Source organism: Mobula hypostoma, chromosome 13 (genome assembly GCF_963921235.1).
Source record: "Mobula hypostoma chromosome 13, sMobHyp1.1, whole genome shotgun sequence".
Lineage (NCBI taxonomy): Eukaryota > Metazoa > Chordata > Chondrichthyes > Myliobatiformes > Myliobatidae > Mobula > Mobula hypostoma.
This window is the reverse complement of record NC_086109.1, coordinates 93,646,407-93,666,179: the sequence shown is the minus strand read 5'-3', so window position 1 is coordinate 93,666,179 and position 19,773 is coordinate 93,646,407. Positions and strand designations below refer to the sequence as shown.

At 39.8% G+C, this 19,773-nt stretch overlaps 1 protein-coding gene across 3 annotated transcripts in view; it reads left to right on the top strand.

Annotated features, from left to right (window-relative positions):
- The window catches only part of morf4l1 (mortality factor 4 like 1), an 82,171-nt gene that overhangs the window by 13,749 nt on the left and 48,649 nt on the right, over positions 1-19,773 (top strand). For all 3 annotated transcript variants that reach the window (XM_063066200.1, XM_063066199.1, XM_063066201.1), the window contains 4 exons: positions 683-750; positions 11,344-11,430; positions 13,328-13,408; positions 15,999-16,024. In XM_063066200.1, the coding sequence (XP_062922270.1) occupies positions 683-750; positions 11,344-11,430; positions 13,328-13,408; positions 15,999-16,024 (262 nt within the window). The remainder of the gene's footprint in view (positions 1-682; positions 751-11,343; positions 11,431-13,327; positions 13,409-15,998; positions 16,025-19,773) is intronic.

Below are 19,773 nucleotides of genomic sequence, written 5' to 3'. Positions count from 1 at the left end.
GGGTATCAAAGGTTATAGGGTTTGAGAGGAATTAATAATCAGCCATGATGGAATGGTGGTGCAGACTCAATGGGCCAGATATCCTAATTCAGCTCCTATGTCTTATGCTGTTATCGTCTTTACACATCTGAGAAACTTCGAGGAAAGTTGTGCTTTTAAAAAAAATTATTAAATCACGTTCTGTTATTATGCTTTGAACATCATTTAAAAAAAAACTATCCATGTTTGCAAATGGTTTTTAATGTTTATTTTGTCATTATTATTTCTGGATCATGCTTTAAACTCTTCATTAATGTCAAAGCCATCAAATGCTGATCTTAGTTTCAGTTAGGGACACTTCCTTAACCAGAATTTAGCTGTTATTCATCAAGTGTTTGTTTAGTTTTGATCAACCATATGGAAGGTTTGATCTAGACCATTGGCTAAGAGATACTGATAGTAAATCCATTGGGGCTTTTGCAGTCTTTTTCTTCATGTACATCTTCTCTCGTATTTGGTTACAGATGTCTCATGTGCAACTGTGCTTTCCAGTAATCCTATTTCTTGCTGTTGTAGAAATGGGGTTTTGGTGACTATCAGCCGAGAGATTACTTCCTTTATTTTAAAAAAACATTCTGAATTACTTATCTAACTTGCTGGGTTGTTACCACTCTTGAATGTAATTTTTCTTTTTATTTTTCAGTGTGTAAAAGTTGCTATAAAGGACAAGCAAGTGAAATACTTCATACATTATAGTGGCTGGAATAAGAAGTAAGTATAAATTATTATACTATAGAAATATTTTGTATATTTCTGGGTGAAATAATACTTCGAAGTTTGGACTATGTGATAGAAGTGGGGTAGCAAGATGACGAGTCAAGTAAAGTGTTCTCTTAAGGGGTTGTCTATTGGTGGGTGTGTTGGTGTGTGGCCAAGTGGTTAAGGTGTTGATCTAGTGATCTGAAGGTCGCTAGTTTGAGCCTTAGCTGAGGCAGCGTGTTGTGTCCTTGAGCAAGGCACAACCACATATTGCTCTGCGACAACACCGGTGCCAAGGTGTATCGGCCCCAGTGCCCTTCCCTTGGACAACATGGAGAGGGGAGACTTGCAGCATGGGCAACTGCCAGTCTTTCATACAACCTAGCGCAAATCCATGGTCTCATGAGACTAACGGATGTCTCTCTCTCTCTCTCTCTCTCTCTCTCTCTCTCTCTCTCTCTCTCTCTCTCTCTCTCTATCTCTCTATCTCTCTATCTCTCTATCTCTCTATCTCTCTCTTTCTTTCTTTCTTTCTTTCTTTCTTTCTTTCTTTCTTTCTTTCTTTCTTTCTTTCTTTCTTTCTTTCTTTCTTTCTTTCTTTCTTTCTTTCTTTCTTTCTTTCTTTCTTTCTTTCTTTCTTTCTTTCTTTCTTTCTTTCTTTCTTTCTTTCTTTCTTTCTTTCTTTCTTTCTTTCTTTCTTTCTTTCTTTCTTTCTTTCTTTCTTTCTTTCTTTCTTTCTTTCTTTCTTTCTTTCTTTCTTTCTTTCTTTCTTTCTTTATATATATATATATATATAAAAATTGGTGGATCCTGAGGTGGTTGTAGAAGCCCATCTGGGGTCCATACATTCTGGTGCAGTGTGTACCTGTGTAAGTAGTGGCTGTGTTTAGGTTGGTCTTTTGGTTTTTCAGTCCTTCCTTTCACAGCCGCCGCTTGCTTGCTAACAGGAGAGGTAAATGGAAATCAGTGTAATAAACACTTGGAGCAAGTAGCTAGAATTTTGGAGGTAATGCATCAGCTTATAGAAACAGCACTATTGATGGGATTTAATTTACAGTGAAATGTAATGAGGGATGAGGTACTGTAGGTTGATTGGACATTTGATGGCCAGGAATGTTAGCCATGCAGTTTAGTTTATCATGTCGGTGGTATCTTTCTAAACATCGAACTTTCTGGTACCTTTTTGATCTATAAATATCATAGTGGTAGCAGTAATAGTATCTATCGCTCTTCTCCTGTTTTGGTGAATGATCTAATTGGAAAACCATCTACAAAATAAGGGAGATGTTATTTCTGAATCATGGAACATATGCTGGAACTTTCCCCTTGGGACACATAAAGAGAATGTTATCATATCTATATCAGCGCAATTTGTGTTGGCTTTTCTTGGGCACCTCCATCTAGAACGTATCGTACTTTTGTAATCTGGATTTTGCAGAGTGTAGCACTGGGGTGAATGTGGTGGATTGCCAGTAGCAACTGATCATACATCTTTTCACTGGATGGTTAGTGTTACATTACTGTTTTTAATTGCTTCACTCTGAGGAAGGGGTTCTATACACCATCTCCACTTGCAACTGTATTAAGAACAGCAATTGTTTGTAAGATGGATAGTCACACTAATTTGCATTAATGTGAAAGATTCCAGTGATGATTTATTTTGCACTTCACGCTGAATACAGAAATCACCATCTCATGAGACAGTTCCCTAAATATCATTTCATTGTCACTAAGATACAGTAAATACTGCCTGACAAGTGTCATTTTCCGGGCAGGGCAGAATCAATAATAACTGATCAATTATTAATAATTGATGCATATTGGTTCAGATTTCACTGGAGAAATCCAGTGAAACTGTGCTATGGAGATTGGATAGGTGAAAGTATAACATCAGAATGGTTGGGACTTTTGTTCTAACTTAATCCATGGAAGAGATCTGAAATTTGGTAGACACAAATGAAGTTTTGGAAGATTCCTTATTGCCAATTAGTTATGGGACAGATTCGGCAAATTAACCTTTGATTTATTGTTTCATCATAACATAGCCTAGTCATACCGCCCACGAGAAATAATATTTCTACCTTTGATAGGTATTCCTCTATTTACAAACTTGCTCTACAGCACATTGACTCTGGGGTATGTGCCTTTATTTACAAATCTATTTTTCACGTTCCTCTCTGGCTATAGGAATAGATTTTACTAAACTACCACAAAATACATTTCGTTCAATCTTAGTTTGTATAATCCTGCTGATGGCAATAATTTTCAACAGCATGTCCATCTTGTAAATTGGGGAATGGATATATTAGCTGTGGAATGAAAATGAGCCTCTGGCTTGGTGTGCAGAATCTTTTGGGCTGACCCAATTCCTTTATTTTTCTTCCATTGATTGGACTTCTCAGCTCTGCAGCTGCGCAAGGAAATGGCAGCAAGCAGCTTTCTTAATTCAACTGATGCACGTGAATTTTGAAGATTTATTCTAAATAAAAAAGTAAAGAGTTCATATTTTGCTTTTTTCATGTTAAGCATTGGTTTAGAATATTGTAAAAAATATTTAGTATTCATAAAATAGGAGTAGAACTGCAACTCCTTCAGATTGTGATTAACACCTATGGCTTTCAACTTTTTTGCTTCACTCTCAAAACTCTTCAATCCATTTGGTTCAAAGTGGCCAGCAGCCTCTGGTTTCTATGTGCCCAGAGCATCTACGGTATTGGGGATAAAAAATTTTTTTTTAAATTGACAATTTCACCTCCTGCCACTATAGTGGCTATGATGCTGAATAAACTCCCGCATTTTAACCTTTCCAGCTTGAGGAAATCTTGATTCTTCTCGGTTTCACAAGCCTCAGTTGGATGGACCCGCAGTAATGTGAAGCACCAGTAAATGTAGGGCAATTTCCCTTCATCTCTCCTTAGTAGGGTGACTCCTGTCATCCCTGGAATCAATTTTAGAGAATCTGTGTTGCATTGGCTCTAAGGCAAGTATCTGCGTACAGAAGCTAAAACTGCATATAATACTGTTGATGTGCCTCCATGAGCTCTGCAATTTCAGCAAGGCTTTCTTAATTTGTAGTTCATTCTCCTTCACGGTAAAGGCCAATCTGCTCTTTTCCTTTGTAGTCACTTGCTGTACCTATTTTTTGCATTTCATTAAAGTAGTCATTGATTTCTCTGTATGCCTGCATTTATTACTAGCTTGTCATTTATAAAAGGCTTTTCTCCTTAAGAGTGGATATATTTCTGCACATTATGCTCCACTCAGCATATTTGCCTACTCAGGTTTTTCATCACCCCTCTCACCTCCCAGTTTTCTGAGCCAGCATTTATCATCGCAAACGGAAATGCGTTATACATTCATCTATGTCAATTATATCAGTTAGCAAGAACTGAGGGCCTAGTATTGATCTGCGTGGCACTCCATTAGTCAAACATAGAACAGTTCAGCTCAGAAACAGGCCCTTCAGCTCACAGTGTTGTGTTGAGCCAATTAAGTTAGTAATCAATTGGTCAACTAGACTAATCCCTTACGCCTACACAACGTCCATATTCTTCCTTTTCCTCACATCATGTACCTATTTAACCTGCCTCTATCACCACCACGGGCACCCACCACTCTTGTTTTTTTTTTCAAAAAAAATTTCTCCTCACATCTCCTTTAAAATTACCCCTTCTGACCTTAAACGTATGCCCTCTGGTATTAGATGTTTAAAAACCTGGGAAAAAGGTATTATCTGTCAAAGGTTCAAAGGTCCAATTTAATGTCAGAAAAATGTATACAGTATACATCCTGAAATGCTTTTTCTTCACAAACATCCATGAAAACAGAGAAGTGCCCTAAAGAATGAACAACAGCTCAATGTGAGAACCCCAAATTCCCCCCCCAGCTCCCCCCTTCCGCACGTAAACAGCAGCGAGCAACAATCCCCCTGCCCCCCACCGGCAAAAAAAAAGCAAGCATTGCACTCAAGCATGAGCAAAGCAATATCAAAGATACAGACTTGCAGTTACCCCAAAGACTTCACGTTTTACACCAGCATTTGACATGCCACATGTTCTTTCTCTCCCTAATAAGGGAGAGGGAGGTGTCTCCATTTTCCCAGCAAGCAGGGAGACATAACAAACAACTCGCTGGTTTACGATTTTACAAGTCCGTTACATTGCTTTTTTTGAGCTCTGTGCCTGAAGATCGCAAAGATCTGGGCTCTTCGGGCACACAATGGACGATTTCCTGACTCCCCTGATGACACATGGGTCTCCTGCCATGACACCAACCCTCGATCTGCCTGTCTCCAGAGCCCCGAGATCTTAGGCTTCCAAATGCGAGCTGGGCTCTCAGGCCAAACCCTTGGCGTGACGAACAACAGCCAGTCCTGAAACCCCGAGAACAGGTTCCATTCCCGCAAAGAACCAATCTCAGCGTTTAACTCCAGGTCAGGCTCTTAAAGAACCCTGAAAGGGAAAAATAAAAATATTTAAAATGAAAATAGAGCTGTTTCCGAAGATGCAAGCAAAGGAATCGCGGTTTATCACCATCTTAACTCCGCCTCCGTCTTCGCACTACTCTGTCTACTCTATCTATGCCTTTCATAATCTCAGATCTCCTCTCAGTCTCTGCTGCTCCAGAGAAAACAACCCAAGTTTGTTCAACCTCTTGTAATAGCGTATACCCTCTAATCCAGGCAACATCCTGGTAAACCTCTTTTGCAGCCTCTCCAAAACCTTGACATTCTTTCTATATTGGAGCAACCATAACTGTATGCATTACTCCAGACATGGTCTAACTAGAGTTTTGTGAAGCTGCAACATAACTTCATGCCTTTTGAACTCAATGCCTTCACTAATAAAGGCAAACATGCTATAAGTTGCCTTAACCACTCTATCAAACTATGTATGAACGTGGACCGCAAGATCCCTCTGCTCATCAACACTTAAGGGTCTTGCCCTTAACAGTGTACTATCTCTTTACATTTGACCTACCAAGGTGCAACACTTCATATTTGGCTGGGTTAAACTCCAATTATCATCTCTTCTATATCTGTAGCTGCTCTATATCCCGCTGTATTCTTTGGCATTCTCATATGCTATCCACAACACCTCCAATTTTCATGTTATGTGCAAACTTACTAACCCACCAATCTACAATTTCATCCAGGCTGTTTATATACATCACAGCAACAGAAGTTCTAGTACAGGTCCCTGTGGTTTCAATTTTAATAGGTACATTTAATGTCTCAAATGTATACAATATATATCCTGAAATTCTTTTTCTTCTCAAAAGAACACACGAATCCATTTAGATTATGCCCCGTTGACCGCCACCCTCTTGTCTTCTGTGGGCAAGCCCAGTCAGAATCCAAAAGGCCAATTCACCATGGATCCCATGCACCTTAATCTTCTGGATGAACCACCCATGAGGGACCTTGTCAAACACCTTACTAAAATCCATGTAGACAATATCCACAGCTCTACCTTCATCAATTGCACTCATCACCTCATTGGAAAAACTCAGTCATGTTAGTAAGGCAAGACTTGTCCCGTACAAACCTGTGTTGGCTCCCCTTAGTTAGGCCATGGTTTTTCAAATGTTCATGTATCCTATCCCTAAGAATTCTCTCCAGTGAAAGGTTCTAGGCTGAAAGAGGTTCATTTATTACTATTACTTTGCTTCTAAACCAACCTTTCTGCATACCAATCTGAAAGCTCTTTATCTTTTGTACTCATTATCTTATTTCGTACTTGTTATTTATTGCTATTTATTTATGTTCGCTTTTGCACAGTTCGTTGTTCGTTGATTCTGTTTGTAGTTACTGTTCTATAGATTTGCTAAGTATGCCCGCAGGGAAAAGAATCTCAGGGTTGTATGTGGTGACATGTATGTACTCTGGTAATAAATTTTACTTTGGACTTTGTACTTTGAAGTCCATATTTCATGCAAGAACTTCTGGAATGGCTTCCAAAAAATTAAGAGTTTGTTTTCAGTTCTGTGGAGTTTGCAAGCTATACCATTTTCTTATCTCTGCAGTTTACTACAGGTTATATTCAATCTCTTACTGTAAATGTGTTCCTTTCTTTATCTTGAACTTGACCAAAGCACCAGTAGGGTATTGTCTGGTTGAACAGTGAAGCACAAGTAGACATGTAAGCTCTTGTGCATCCAATGTGACAGGTTAAAGGGCAGTCTTTGGTTCCATTTATCTTTGTTCTGATGGTGAATGATCAGTAGGAGATGTAAAGAGCTGTAAGGTATGTTTGTATTGGCTGTTTGGTTAGGAATATATTGATGACATGAGGACTACAGTGGAGAATCAATATACAAACTCCTTACAGACAAATCGGGGTTTGATTTCCACCACTGTGTGTAACGAGTTTGTATGCTTTCCCCGCTACCACATGGATTTCTTCTGGGTGCTCTGGATTCCTGCTATATTCCAAAGACATACAGGTTCGGGTTAGCAAGTTGTGGGCACACTTGCTAATTTAATTTGACACAACAATGCATTTCACTGTATGTTTTGATGTACTTGTGACAAAGCTAATCTACATTTGTTTGGAATTCTTTGCTTTTGGCAATTACATAATGAGACATTGGGAAAGCAGAATGATGGCAGTTAATTTTCAATTTGATAATGACTTACGCCATGAGGGGATAAGACAGCTGCGTGGTGTTGGGCCACAGGTTAGTTGTGGGACAGGCTTGAACGGTTGAATGATCTACCCCTGTTCCAAGGTTCCTGGGTATCGCTTTGGGTCACAGATCAATTGTGGGACAGGCTTGAAGGATTGAATGATCTGCCCCTGTTCCTATGTTGCTGAAAAATTAGTTGAGGCTGGGGTACATTTTGGCACTCATAAGACCATAAGATATAGGAGCAGAATTAGGCCATTTGGCCTATCGAGTCTGCTCCACCATTTCATCATGACTGATCCAATTTTCCTCTCAGCCCCAGTCTTCTGTCTTTTGCCTTCTTCCCATATTCCTTCATGCCCTGACTGATTAAGTATCTATCGACCTCTTAATCGCAGGGCACTGCAGAGAGAGGTGCGGATAGCCCAGCGCATCTGTAGATAAGAACATTCCTCTATTCAGGACATTTACAGCAGCAAGTGTGTAAAAATGGCCCAGGGGATCATCAAGGACTCCAGCCACCACAACCACAAACTGTTTCAGCTGTTTCTGTCTGGGTAAACGGTACCACAGCATTAACGGCAGGACCAACAGGCTACAGGACAGCTTCTTTCACCAGGCTATCAGATTGATCAATACACATTGATCTGATTGCATATCTAACTGTAACACTGTATCTGACTGTACACGTATACAAAACTATTACGTATACAGTCTTAGTGATTGGGCAATATTCTCCCACATTTCCCTCCCTTATTGCTTGTACATAATGATGGAGAAGCAACAAAGATTTTTACTTCCTCATGTTGTGAGATGAATGTAAGAAATAAAATTCTAATTCTAAATATGCGTAACGGTTTGACCGCCACAGCTGCCTGTGGCAAAGAATTCCGCAGATTCGGCATTCTCCAGCTAGAGAAGTTCCTCATCTCCGTTCTAAAAGGACACCCTGTCCTGAGGCTATGTCCTCTGGTCTTGGACTCTCCCACCATAGGAAACATCTTCCCCATGTCCACTCTGTCAAGGCCTTTCACCATTCGATAGGTTTCAATGAGGTCTCCCCTCATTCTTCTGAATTCTAGTGAATACAGGCCCAGAGCCATCAAACGTTCTTCATATGATAAGCCATTCAGTCCTGGAATAATTTTCATGAACTTGATGTCTATGTGATCTGCAGGTTGTCAGGTTAAAAAGTAATTTGACATTCTACATTCCTCTCAATAAAGCAATCTGGCACTGGTGAAACATGGTGGGCAGTTTTCTGAATTTCTGAATATAGTTCTGTACTACTTATTGGGGGGAATAATGCTCCTTTCAACAATAAAAAAAATACATTCTGTTTGTTTTTTGTCTTGAAGTGCTCATTTTAATGCACTGTGTACATTTATAGGTTAATGAGAGAATGCCATAATTGTAACTATATTATTTTACCTATTCAAACAGCTTAGATATGTGGTATCTTCAAGATTGCAGGTATTCTAAAGATAAGTTAGTATTTTTACTGAAAACTGAAACAATGATATTTTTATGTGAATTATTTAATTTTTATGGTGTTTTGAATTACAAAAATCCCAATAAAGGCAATTTTTAAAGAAAATGCATATTTATAGATATTCAGACAGGAGTGATGAAAAATTTCTAATAAAAGTAAATAGTAAACTTTTGAATAATGAATAGTAATATGTATTAAATTTTCTTCATACTGTAGACAGTTTTTTTTTAGATTATGAAGACACACAGTCCTCTTTTATTGTCATTTAGTAATGCATGCATTAAGAAATGATACAATATTTCCTCCGGTGTGATATCACAAAACGCAGGACAGACCAAGACTGGAAAAAAACTAACAAAACCACATAATTATAACATATAGTTACAACAGTGCAACAATACCATAACTTGATGAAGAAGTCCATGAGCGCAGTAAAAGTTCAAAGTTTCTCAAATGTCCCACATCTCACGCAGACGGGAGAAGGAAGAAAAACTCTCCCTGTCATACCCGACCACGGTCCGACTCTGAGTCATCCGAAAACTTCGAGCTCTGATCAGCTCTACGACACCGAGTACTGAGCGCCCTATCTATCCGAATGATTCGACCTCCATCTCGGTCGCCAACAGCAGGCAAAGCCAGGGATTTTGAGGCCTTCCCTCCGAAAGATTCCCGACCATGCAGTAACACTTGGGTCAGAAATAATGCTCAATAGTTTAATAGTTGCATTTAATATCAGAGAATGAATACAACATGCAACCTGAAATTCTTACTATCCACAGACATCCTCGAAACAGGAGGAAAAAACCCCAAAGAATGAATGACAGAAAAAAATAGTGAGAACCCCAAAGCCCCCTGCCTCCCTCCCAAGCACAAGCAGCATCAACCCTCCCCTCCCCCCCCCCACTTATTCTAGCATAAAACATCAGCACTCCATCCACCCACCATGCCAGCAACACCAAAACCTCAAAAGGAGACCATGGTTTGCAGTACATCAAAAACTAACTTCAGACCAAACTTGGACATACCGAACGCAGCCCATTGGCAAGCTCTAAGATTGGGAACACGCTGTCATGCAGAACTGCAGTTTTTTGAGTGTCACTGTAGATCAAAGATCCTGATAAAACCCCAACCACCCTGAAAAGGAGAGTAGAGGCATTAGAATAGAAAGAATGTAATTGCTTCACTGATGAGCAGGGAGAAGTTGCCTACTGGTGCCATATTTAGCTCCACCCACAAAATATTCTTGTTTCATCCACTGGTATGTATGTGCAGGTTTAAGCATAGTGGGTGAATAGGGAGGGTGTTCATCCTGGTTCCTGAATTCAGGAGCAAAATGATGGAGGTTTGCCTCCTGTTCTTGTGCTTGTGTGTAGCCTGTGAAGCCAGGCTCCTTGTGATCAGATGGTCTGCTGACATGCTCAGTCTAATATGACTAATGGTCTGTTAACTAGCAAGGTTGCTGCTATCTGTGATACGAAGTGCTAACGTCATCAGGGAGCTGAATTAGCCTGACAGAACAGAGCTTGTGAATTAACGTGTGAGAAATGAGCTTGCGTTAACCTAAATTTTTGGGTTAATGACTATCTATTGGGTTAAGTTTAGATTTTATGGCTTGATTTGAACAGTATTACTATTAATAAGTAGGTGTAAATCTGAAAATATGGAGCTACTTTGTATGTATGTTGAGAGACATTGACTTTTTAGGACAATTCTGTGTTTCATCATATGCTCAGTTTAAAAAAAATATATGCACTTGTTTCAAAAGTATCATTCAATCTGAGTTCTCCCTGTGACTCCATGGATTTTCTCTGGTTGCTTCAGTTTCCTTCCATATTTCAAGGACATGTGGTTGGGTTTAGTGGCCATGCTATATCGATGCCAGAAGTGTGGTGACACTTGCAGGCTGCCCCTAGCACAATCCTCAATGTGTTGGTCTTTGAGGCAAAATTGCGTATTTCACTGTGTAATTGACAAATAAAGGCAGTCTTTCAAGTATCTGATGGAAGCACTTGACTTGTTAGGCAGAGTGCGCAAAGCATGAATTAGTATTTGTTTTGAGTTGATGGCTTATCCCCTCCTGCTCCGGCCATAAATTGATGTTCTTCAGCCATAGACTGTGCCCCATTCACTTGATCAAATCTTTTGATACTCTTGAATATATTTATTGGGTCTCTTTAACCTAGAATGATGAGGAATAGGCCAATTAGTGGTTAGATTGGCTTAGTTTAAGTGTGACTTGCAATAAATCATTCTATGTACAGCCCACAGAAAGTTGCTGATTATTTAAAATTCTTTGCTCTCTTTTTAGCAAGGTGTCAGAAGATTTTACGTGTGATTTCCTTTAGTTGTTTAAGCATAAACTAATGCATTCTATTCTTCTTTTGACTGTTTGGTTCACTTAAAAAAATTTGTATTCTTCAGTTGTGAATATTTTCTGTTACTTTGATTTCGTCTTGTCTCATGACTTTTTCTCTCGATTTTTTTAGTTGGGATGAATGGGTTCCAGAAAGCAGAGTGCTGAAGTATGTGGACACAAACCTGCAAAAGCAGAAAGAACTACAAAAGGCTAATCAGTGAGTATTGAAACAAAATAACTAAAAGGGGAAAGGAAACTACCGACCAAGGGACTTGCAGCTTTCTTAAGATAAAGCCAGCTCTCTTCAGGCTGATTGGGTGAAGATCAATTTTTCTACAGGCTCTCATGTTGTAAATGCCTTCAGGCACTTAAGGAAGTATTACTCTAAAAGTTATAGGTAGGTCTTCTAATACTTCATGCAACTCTTGTTTTTTTTTGGAACAGAGATGCATGAAATGTTAGAAAACCTAACTAATCTTTATGCCTTTCTATGTCTGGATCAAAGACTGAACAGTCTGAGAGTAAAGCTGGGCTAATTACAGGGGATGGGTGGCACAATGATGTGCTAGTAGAACTGCTGATTCTGTTCTGGATATGGGTTCAGTTCTGGTTTTTGGTGCTGTTTGTGTGGGATCTGTATCTTATTTCCTGCAAGAGCATGGGTTTCCCTTAGGGGTTCCAGTGTTCCAGGAATGAAAGGTCAATTTGTGACTGAAAGGCCTCTAACATGCAGGTGAGTGATAAAAATTGGGGGAGTTGGGTGATGGGGTGGAAATGCGGCTCTACCAAAGGAGGTGTAGGCACTCCTTCCGTTTGCTAGGCTGCAGGCTACCCTTGGGCAAGGTATAGAATCTGCATAGCTCCTTGATCAGGGTCACATGAAGCAATAGAGGCAGCTGGTGGATGGTTGTATGAGCAGCTGGTACATATCACAGGTCCTGGCTATGCAACCCCAATGCCAGGCTGATAAACTCTGAAGAGTATTGATAGTGGTAGGGGTCACCCATCTTGTAAAGTCGCTGCCCAGAACGCTGCAATGGCAAACCACTTCTGCAGAAAATTTGCCGAGAGCAATCATGGCCATGAGACCATGTGTCATCATTTGACACGGCACATAATGATAATGATGAATCTTTGATGGTTAATTTTTGTCCACGAGTCACCCATCTTGTAAAGACTCTGCCCAAAAGAAGGCAATAACAAACCATTTCTGTAGAAAAAAAATTGCCAAACACAATCATGGTCCAGACGGTGATCGCCCGCCCATGTTGCATGACATAACAAATGAATGATGGGAAAATCAGAAGTATATAATAAACTTAGAGCAAATGTATGTTTGGTGGTCAGTGCCAAATTGTATGTATGGATGCTTCAGTCCTTTATTTCCTGTTTTGAAACTTAGAATTAAGCAAAGAACACAATTATAACTTGGTGCAAAGCAGAAGACAAATTTATATGCGTTCAGTGTCTTTCACAAAATCGAGTATCTGAAGGTTGGTGTATTCTTTGCAATGCACAGTGACTGCTGCAGCATTTGCATTAATGCAGTATGATAGTTTAGGGTTAGATATTGGTCAGGAGTCCGGGAAAAGCTTTTGTACTCCGCTGACGTATTATCTGAGGAACTTTCACTTGTGAGGGTGATATGATGGCATTTCAAAGGTGCATTTGGACCCCAAGGTAGTGTAGTAGTTAACGCGATGCTGTTACAGCTCAGGGCTTCAGAGGTCAGAGTCCAAATCTGATGCCATTTGTGAACTGTTTGTACACTGCTCCGTGACCATGTGGGTTGCTACTGGGTTCCTCCCATACTCTAAAAACATACTAGTTAGTTGTTTAGTTGATCATTGTAAATCGTCCTGTGATTACGCTAAGGTTGAATTGGTGGTTAGTTGGGAGCGCGGCTTATTGGGCTGCAAGAGCCTGTTCTGTGCTGTATCTCTAAATAAATAAATTTATAAATTTAAACATGAAGGTAAGGATTTATAATAAAACTGAAGATAATGATAAGTGGATGTGGAATAGTTATTGTACTACAAATTAGTAAATATCTTAACTGTTAATGTTTAACTGTTTCATTTCTCATGTAAAGTTTTTTAAACATTCTGTTACAGAGAGCAATGGGCAGAGGGCAAGATGAGGGGCGCTGCACCAGCCAAGAAGGCTTCCACCATGCAACAAAAGAATGTTGAAATGTAAGTGACTTGGATCTACAGATATAAGATACTAAAATCTATTAAGTATTTCAGGAGACAGTTTTTAGCATTGATAATTAAAATGTAGAATTCACCATCCCTTTGGGGGTTGGAAGCCATTGAACCTAGATAAACGAGGAAGAAAGTCTTAGAAGGAAATACTAATATTTTAAAATAAAGCAGAGAAGGTGACAGTTCATGTAAGACATGAACATGGACTTTTTGAATTGAGTGCACAAATTCTGCAACTGAGGACTTGGGTCAGCATCATAATTTAAATATTGACTGTGTTAGCAGTGCTGTAGCCATTGCTTAATGTAGGGTTTTAAAATTCTGATTGTTGACTCTAAATTTTGCATATGTTTTAAAAATTGACTTGAGCAGCTGATGTATTCAGGCTATCAGGCTATTTTTGTAGGTACCCATAGTAATTAATAAAAAAAGATGCACAATTACATCAAAATCAATAAAGATGCAGACATTGAAAATCAGAAATAAAAACGAACACACTGAAAGCTCCGCAGTTTTCTGTCTCACACGTTTTTTTCCCAATGATAACAGTGTCCACTTCAGTACCTCCTGAAATGTCTGTCTTTTTCCTGCTCACTAGATGTAGATGTCATGCTGAATCTTTGCGAATTCTTTTGGAAGTAGGGGCACTGCTGTGCCTTCTTTGTAGTTGCTCTTGTGTGTTGGCCCAGGACAGGTCCTCTTGAAAAAATAACACCGAGGAACTTAAAGCTGTTGAGACTCTTCACCTCTGATTCTTCAATGAGGGCTGACCTCATTTACAACTGTGTGACAGTTGTTGACATATTCTGTTATGGTAAGGGTTAGTTCCAATACCCATTTTTTTTTGTTTTCCTACCACTATTGTTGAAGATAAATAACTCACTTTATTCTTACTGATGGCAAGCTGACCTCTCACTGCAGAACATCAGTGTTTATTTTGTGTTGAAATAGATCCTTAGAAAGAAAGAGGTGACAGATGTCCTCGTTGTTTCTTTGACAGTTACTTTAGAGGCTAATCTTGGAAAACATACAGATTTAAATATTAACATGACAAAATCTACAGATGCTGGAAATCCAAGCAACATACACAAGAAACAACAGGAATTCTGCAGATGCTGGAAATTCAAGCAACACACATCAAAGTTGCTGGTGAACGCAGCAAGCCAGGCAGCATCTATAGGAAGAGGCGCAGTCGACGTTTCAGGCCGAGACCTTTCAGAAATCCTGACGAAGGGTCTCGGCCTGAAACGTCGACTGCTCCTCTTCCTATAGATGCTGCCTGGCCTGCTGCGTTCACCAACATACACAAGATGTTGGAGGAACTCAGCAGGTCAGGCAGCATCTATGAAAAAGAGTAAGCAGTCAACGTTTCAGGCCGAGACCTTTCAGAAATCTCTTTTCCACTGATGCTGCCTGGCCTGCTGAGTTCCTCTAGCATTTCGTGCGTGTTGCTCGGATTTAAGTATTGCCTAGTGATTCTTGCAATAATCTTTGTGTTTCTGTTTGAAAATATTAAATATAAATTAGTGGTAAGGAAATTAAACATTTGCCAGGGCCCCGTCAGCATCCTCTGTCCCTCACCCTAACAGGGGCAACATTTGTACACAGATTGTCCACACATGCCGTCAGTCAATCTAGTGTATTCCATCAGTCAATCTAGTAGGGATGGTTGAACAATTCAGTCATGGTTACAAGTATTGTTAACCCTGTAACTTTAAATTATAGTAGATTACCTGGGTTGTTTTTGGAGGGGGGGGGTGTAAGAAATCAGAAATTAGTGGAAATGTTAGATTGGCAGCAAATTTAATAAAACTGAAGTGCTGAAAGGAATATTAATCCATGCAGGGAAAGTGCTGTAAATGTAATTAAAGCATTTTGCATTGGTTCAAGCAGGCTGAATGGACAGATTTATTTTCTGATTACACGTTGATCAATGAGAACTTGCTAATGGGAATATTTCCCAAGTGAATATTTGCTCTGGCAGTCTGTTCAGTGCCAGTGCCAATGGAATGTTACTTGAGAAATGAGAAAGAGAAATATCTATTGAAGCAGTGATATAGTCTACTTGTATCCCTAACCATCAGAAAATAAGTTAATAGACTGGCTCGGGTAGTTATTTTAATCATTTTCTGTCAGTCAATTTAAGCACAGACACTCCTGTGTCTAGCATCAGTTTATGGGCATACATTCAATCTATGTACTGTGTATAAGCTATCTAAGGTATTTGTATTTTTTTTGTTATTGTATTCTCTGTCTTATAATGTTTTTGTGCTGCATCAGATCCAGGGTAACAATTATTTTGTTCTCCTTTACACTCAAGCACTGGAAATGACATTAGACAATCTTTAATCTCAAATTTTGAAGCACTGTTACTTGCATGGATAATATGTCCATTGCAATGAAAAATTAAATTATTGATCTTGTACTAATTCCCAGAAAATAGTGCAAGTGCATCTCTAACGTTGATGTAGTAGAATCTGTTTATTGGTTTACAATTGGAAAACTTTCTTCAGTCATCTGATTCAAGTTGCATATAACTGCATGTTTGTCATACAGTTAATAAAATGTTCTTTTTCAGAAAAACCAAGAAGAATAAACAGAAAGGTAGGCTTGCTTAAACTCCTAATTTAAATTCATATCTTGACATACATTCTTATTCCTGTCAGCTGGTATTAAGCTGCATTTAGACCCGAGTAATAAAATCTTGAGGCTGTCACTCTTAACATAATGCTAAAATGAAGCTACTGTCTCACTTTCTGTATGGATGTAAAAGATCTTCTGGAACTAATTTGAATAGCTTTTTGACCCTTAACAAAGTTTGATCTCTTAAATGAAACAACAATGCAACTAGAATTCTTGTGAACAGATTGTAAAGTGGTAAGAGATATGTCATTTAACTGATTAGTAATTAAAGGAATAGAGCACTACAGCACAGAACATTATCTGTTATTATTCATGTTGTTGTCAGCGCCAGAGTCATAGGACACTACAATACAGAAACAGGCCGTTTAGCTCATCTAGTCCATGCCAAACTATTAATCTGCCCAGTCCCACTGACCTGCACCTGGACTTCCATAACCCACCCATCCATGTACTTATTCAAACTTCCCTTAAATGTTGAAGTTGAACTCACATCAACACTTCTTTTTGCAGCTCATTCCAGACTCATACCACCCTCTGAGTAAAGAAGTTCCACTTCAGATTCCCCTTAAATATTTCATTTTTAGATTGGATTATGAGGACACTCAGTCCTCACTTATTGTCATTTAGAAATGCATGCATTAAAAAATGATACAATGTTCCTCCAGAATGATATCATGAAAAAAAAGGACAAACCAAGACTAAAACTGACAAAACCACATAATTATAACAATAGTTACAACAGTGTAAAGCAATACCATAATTTGATAAAGAGCAGACCATGGGCATGGTAAAAAAAAGTCTTAAGTTCCGAAAGCCTCATCATCTCACACAGACGGTAGAAGGGAGGAACTCTCCCTGCCATGAACCTCCAAGCGCCGCCAACTTGCCAATGCCGCACCATTAGAAGCACCCAACCGCAGTGACTCTGAGGCCATCTGAAAGCTTCGAGCCTCCAACACTGAACACCATCCTCTGCCGAGCGCTTCGACCTCGCCCCGGCCGCCGAGTAACAAGCAAAGCCGAGGACTCGGGGCCTTCCCCTCCGGAGATTCTGGATCACACAGAAGCAGCAGTAGCGAAGCAGGCATTTCAGAAGTTTCACCAGAAATTCCTCTGTGCTGTCACGTCTGTCTCCATCAAGTCAGGATTGTGCACGGCATCCTACTTGACAAATAACACATCACCACTGGAGTGGCCGCTGCGAACTGTGTCGCGCCGCCATCTTCTCCAACTGCCATGTACTATGACCTTAACGTATGATCCCGAGTTTTGGTCTCACCCTACCTCAGTTGGGGGGGGGGGATCCTGCTGAATTTAAGACCATAAGAAATGGGAGCAGAATTTGTCACATGTATATTGAAACATCAAAACAAACTGTGAAATGCATCGTTTGCATCAATGTAGTCCGAGGATGTGCTAGGAGCAGCCGGCAAAGTGTCACGACACTTCTGGTACCAACATAGAGCACAAGACCACAAGATATAGGAGCAGAATTAGGCCATTTGGCCCATTGAGACTGCTCTGTCATTTCATCATGGCTGATCCATTTTCCTTCTCAGTCCCAATCCCCTGCCTTCTCTCCGTATCCCTTCATGCCCTGACCACTCAAGAATCTGTCAACCTTTGCCTCAAATATACATAAAGATTTGGCCTCCACAGCTGCCTGTCACGAAGAATTCCACAGATTCACCACTCTGGCTAAAGAAATTCCTTCTCATCTCCATTCTAAAAGGATGCCCCTCTATTCTGAGGCTGTGTCCTGTGATCTTCGACTCTCCCACTGTAGGACACATCCTCTCCGCGGCCATTCTATCAAAGCCTTTCACCATTCGATAGGTTTCAATGAGTCACCTCTCATTCTTTTGAATTCTAGTGAATACAGGCCCAGAACCATCAGGTGCTCTTCATAGAACAAGCCATTCAATCCTGGAATCATTTTTGTGAACCTCCTTTAAACCCTCTCCAGTTTCAGCACATCCTTTCTAACACAAGGGCCCAAACCTGCTGACAATACTCCCAACTGAGGCCTCATCAGTGCTTTATAAAGTTTCAACATGACATCCTTTTATATTCTAGACCTCTTGAAATGAATGCTATCATAGCATTTGCCTTCCTCACCACAGACTCAACCTGCAAATTAACTTTTGGGGAATCTTGCACAACAAAACCAAGAGGCCCTTTGAGCCTCAGTTTTTTGTATTTTCTCTCCATTTAGAAAATAGTCAGCCCTTTCATTTCTTTCCTAATCTCCTAATTAATTTCATTCTCCTAATCTTGTGTAGGCTCGCACTTCTTCAAAACTACCTGCCCCTCCACCTATCTTCATATTGTCTGGAAAATTTGCAACTAAGCCATCAATTCCATAATTCAAATCATTGACATATAATGTAAAAAGAATTCATCCCAACACAGACCCTTATGGAACACCACTGCTTTATTCGTGCTAGAAGCTTACCATGGGCTCGTAGCACATTAAGCAGCCTCATGCGTGGCACCTAGTCAAAGGTTTTCTGAAAATCCAAGCACACAACATTAACGGAGTCTCCTTTGTCTATCCTGCTTGTTATTTCTTCAAAGAATTCCAGCGAGGCAAGATTTTCCCTTGAGTTAACCATGCTGACTACAGCATATTTTATCATGTGCCTCCAAGTACTCTGAGACCTTATTCCTAGTAATCAACTCCAATATCTTCCCAACCACTGAATCAGACTAACTTCGACCCAAAATGTCGACTGTGCTTTTTTCCATAGATGCTGCCTGGCCTGCTGAGTTCCTCCAGCATTTTGTGTGTGTCGCTCGGATTTCCAGCATCTGCACATTTTCTCTTGTTTGTAACTGGCCTATAGTTTCCTTTCTTCTGCCTCTGTCCCTTCTTGAAAAGTGGAGTGACATCAGCAATTTTCCAGTCTTGGAACCATTCCAGAATCTAGTGATCCTTGAAAGGTCATTACTGATGCCTTCGCGATCTCCCCTGTCACCTCTATCAGAACCCTGGGTTGTACACCATCTGGTCCCGTTACTCATCTACCTCCAGCCCGTACAGTTTCCCAAGAACCCTCTCTCCAGTTATGGTAACTTCACACACTTCATTCCCCTTGATACCTGAAACTTTCACCATGCTACTAGTGTCTTCCACAGAGAAGAGAGACGCAAGATACTTATTCAGTTCATCTGCCATTTCCTTATTCTTCCATTGTATCATTTTCCAGTGGTCCTCTCTCGCCTCCCTTTTACACTTTGTCTCTGAAGAAACTTTTGGTATCTTCTTTAATATTATTGACTAGCTTGCTTTTATATTCCATCTTTACTTTCTTATTGCCTTTTTTAGTTTCCTTCTGTTGGTTTTTAAAAACTTACAAATCCTCTTAACTTTCCACTAATTTTTGCTCTATTATATGCCCTCTCTTTGGCTTTTATGTTGGCCTTGATTTCCTTTGTTAGTCACAATTGTGATCATCTTTTCCTTAGAAAACACTTCCTTTTTGTGATGTATATATCATGTCTTCTGAATTCCTTCCAGAAATTCCAGACATTGCTGCTCTTCCATCATCCCTGCCAGTGTTCTTTTCCGATTAATTCTGACCAACTCCCCTCTCAGGCCTTTGTAATTCCCTTTACTCTACTGTAATACTGATACATCTGACTTTAGCTTCTCCTTTTCAAATTTCAGCATGAATTGAATTATATTATGATCACTTGCTCCTAAGAAT